Genomic DNA, 935 nt, shown 5'->3' on the forward strand with positions numbered 1-935 from the left:
GCGGCCGCCTTGCTCAGCACCTGCGCCCGCGGCTTGAATTTCCTTTCCGGGCGCCGGCGGAAGAGCGACGCGCCGGCCGCCTCCGCCGGCCCTCCCCGCCGCAGCAGCAGGAAGGACGGCCGGGCCGGCGGGGCGCTCGCCGCCTCCTTGCGCTTCTTCCCGATCTGCTTGAAGCGCACCATGAGGTTCGAGGTGGACTTCAGCACCGCCTTGTTCTTCTTCTTCTTCTTCTTCTTGGTGCTGTGCTTCTGCAGCCCCCAGAAGAAGCGGGACGTGTTCTTGAACTGCCCCTTCTTGGGCCGCCGCAGGCCCAGCTTCTTGAAGCCAAGGAAGAGCTTGGAGGTGCTCTGGAGGGTCCTCTTGACCTTGGCCTGCTGCTCCTTGTCCTCCTCCTTGGCCGYGCTGGATCCAGCCTTGGCGGCTGCTTTCTTCTGGCCCGGAGCCTCGGCRCCCTTGGCCCCCTTCTTCTTCTTGGCGTTGTCGGCTGTCAGCCCCATCACCAGCTTGGAGGTGCCCTTGAGGTTCTTCTTCGCTTGCCCGGCATCGCTGTCGCCCTCCTCCTTCTCCGTCTCTAGCTGCACCTTCTTCCCCCGGCCTGGCTTCTTTATCGCCACTGCCTTGAGGCCCCCTTTCTTCTCCTTCCCTTTCCCCTTTTTGGGCTCCTCCACGGGTGCCTCCTCCTCTTCCTTCTCTTCCTTCTCTTCCTTCTCCTCCTTCTCCTCCTTCTCTTCCTTCTCTTCCTCCCCTTCTTGGGCATCCTTGCTCTCCTCCGTCTTGGTCACCTCCGTGTCCGAGGGCTCCTCCGACTCGCTGACCACCTCCTTCTTGCCCTTCTTGCCATCCTTCCCTTTCCCTTTGCCCCCCTTGCCCTTGGCGTCGGCCTCCTTTTGGGCTTTCTTGCCAGCCATGCCGGTGGGCGCTCATGCTCCAGTCTC

The 935-nt window shown here is 63.1% G+C and overlaps 1 protein-coding gene across 1 annotated transcript in view; it reads right to left on the reverse strand.

The window, feature by feature from the left end:
• MYO15A (myosin XVA) overlaps nucleotides 1–908 on the reverse strand; it is a 24,044-nt gene extending 23,136 nt beyond the window's left edge. Inside the window, exons 1-2 of the mRNA XM_026053912.1 lie at nucleotides 764–908; nucleotides 21–643 (exon numbers count right to left, since the gene is read on the reverse strand). Of these exons, the coding sequence (XP_025909697.1) occupies nucleotides 21–643; nucleotides 764–908 (768 nt within the window). The remainder of the gene's footprint in view (nucleotides 1–20; nucleotides 644–763) is intronic.
• Nucleotides 909–935: the final 27 nt, after the last annotated feature.

The sequence above is a fragment of the Nothoprocta perdicaria genome, unplaced genomic scaffold (assembly GCF_003342845.1).
Source record: "Nothoprocta perdicaria isolate Ctin4 unplaced genomic scaffold, notPer1 scaffold_12, whole genome shotgun sequence".
Taxonomy (NCBI): Eukaryota; Metazoa; Chordata; class Aves; order Tinamiformes; family Tinamidae; genus Nothoprocta; species Nothoprocta perdicaria.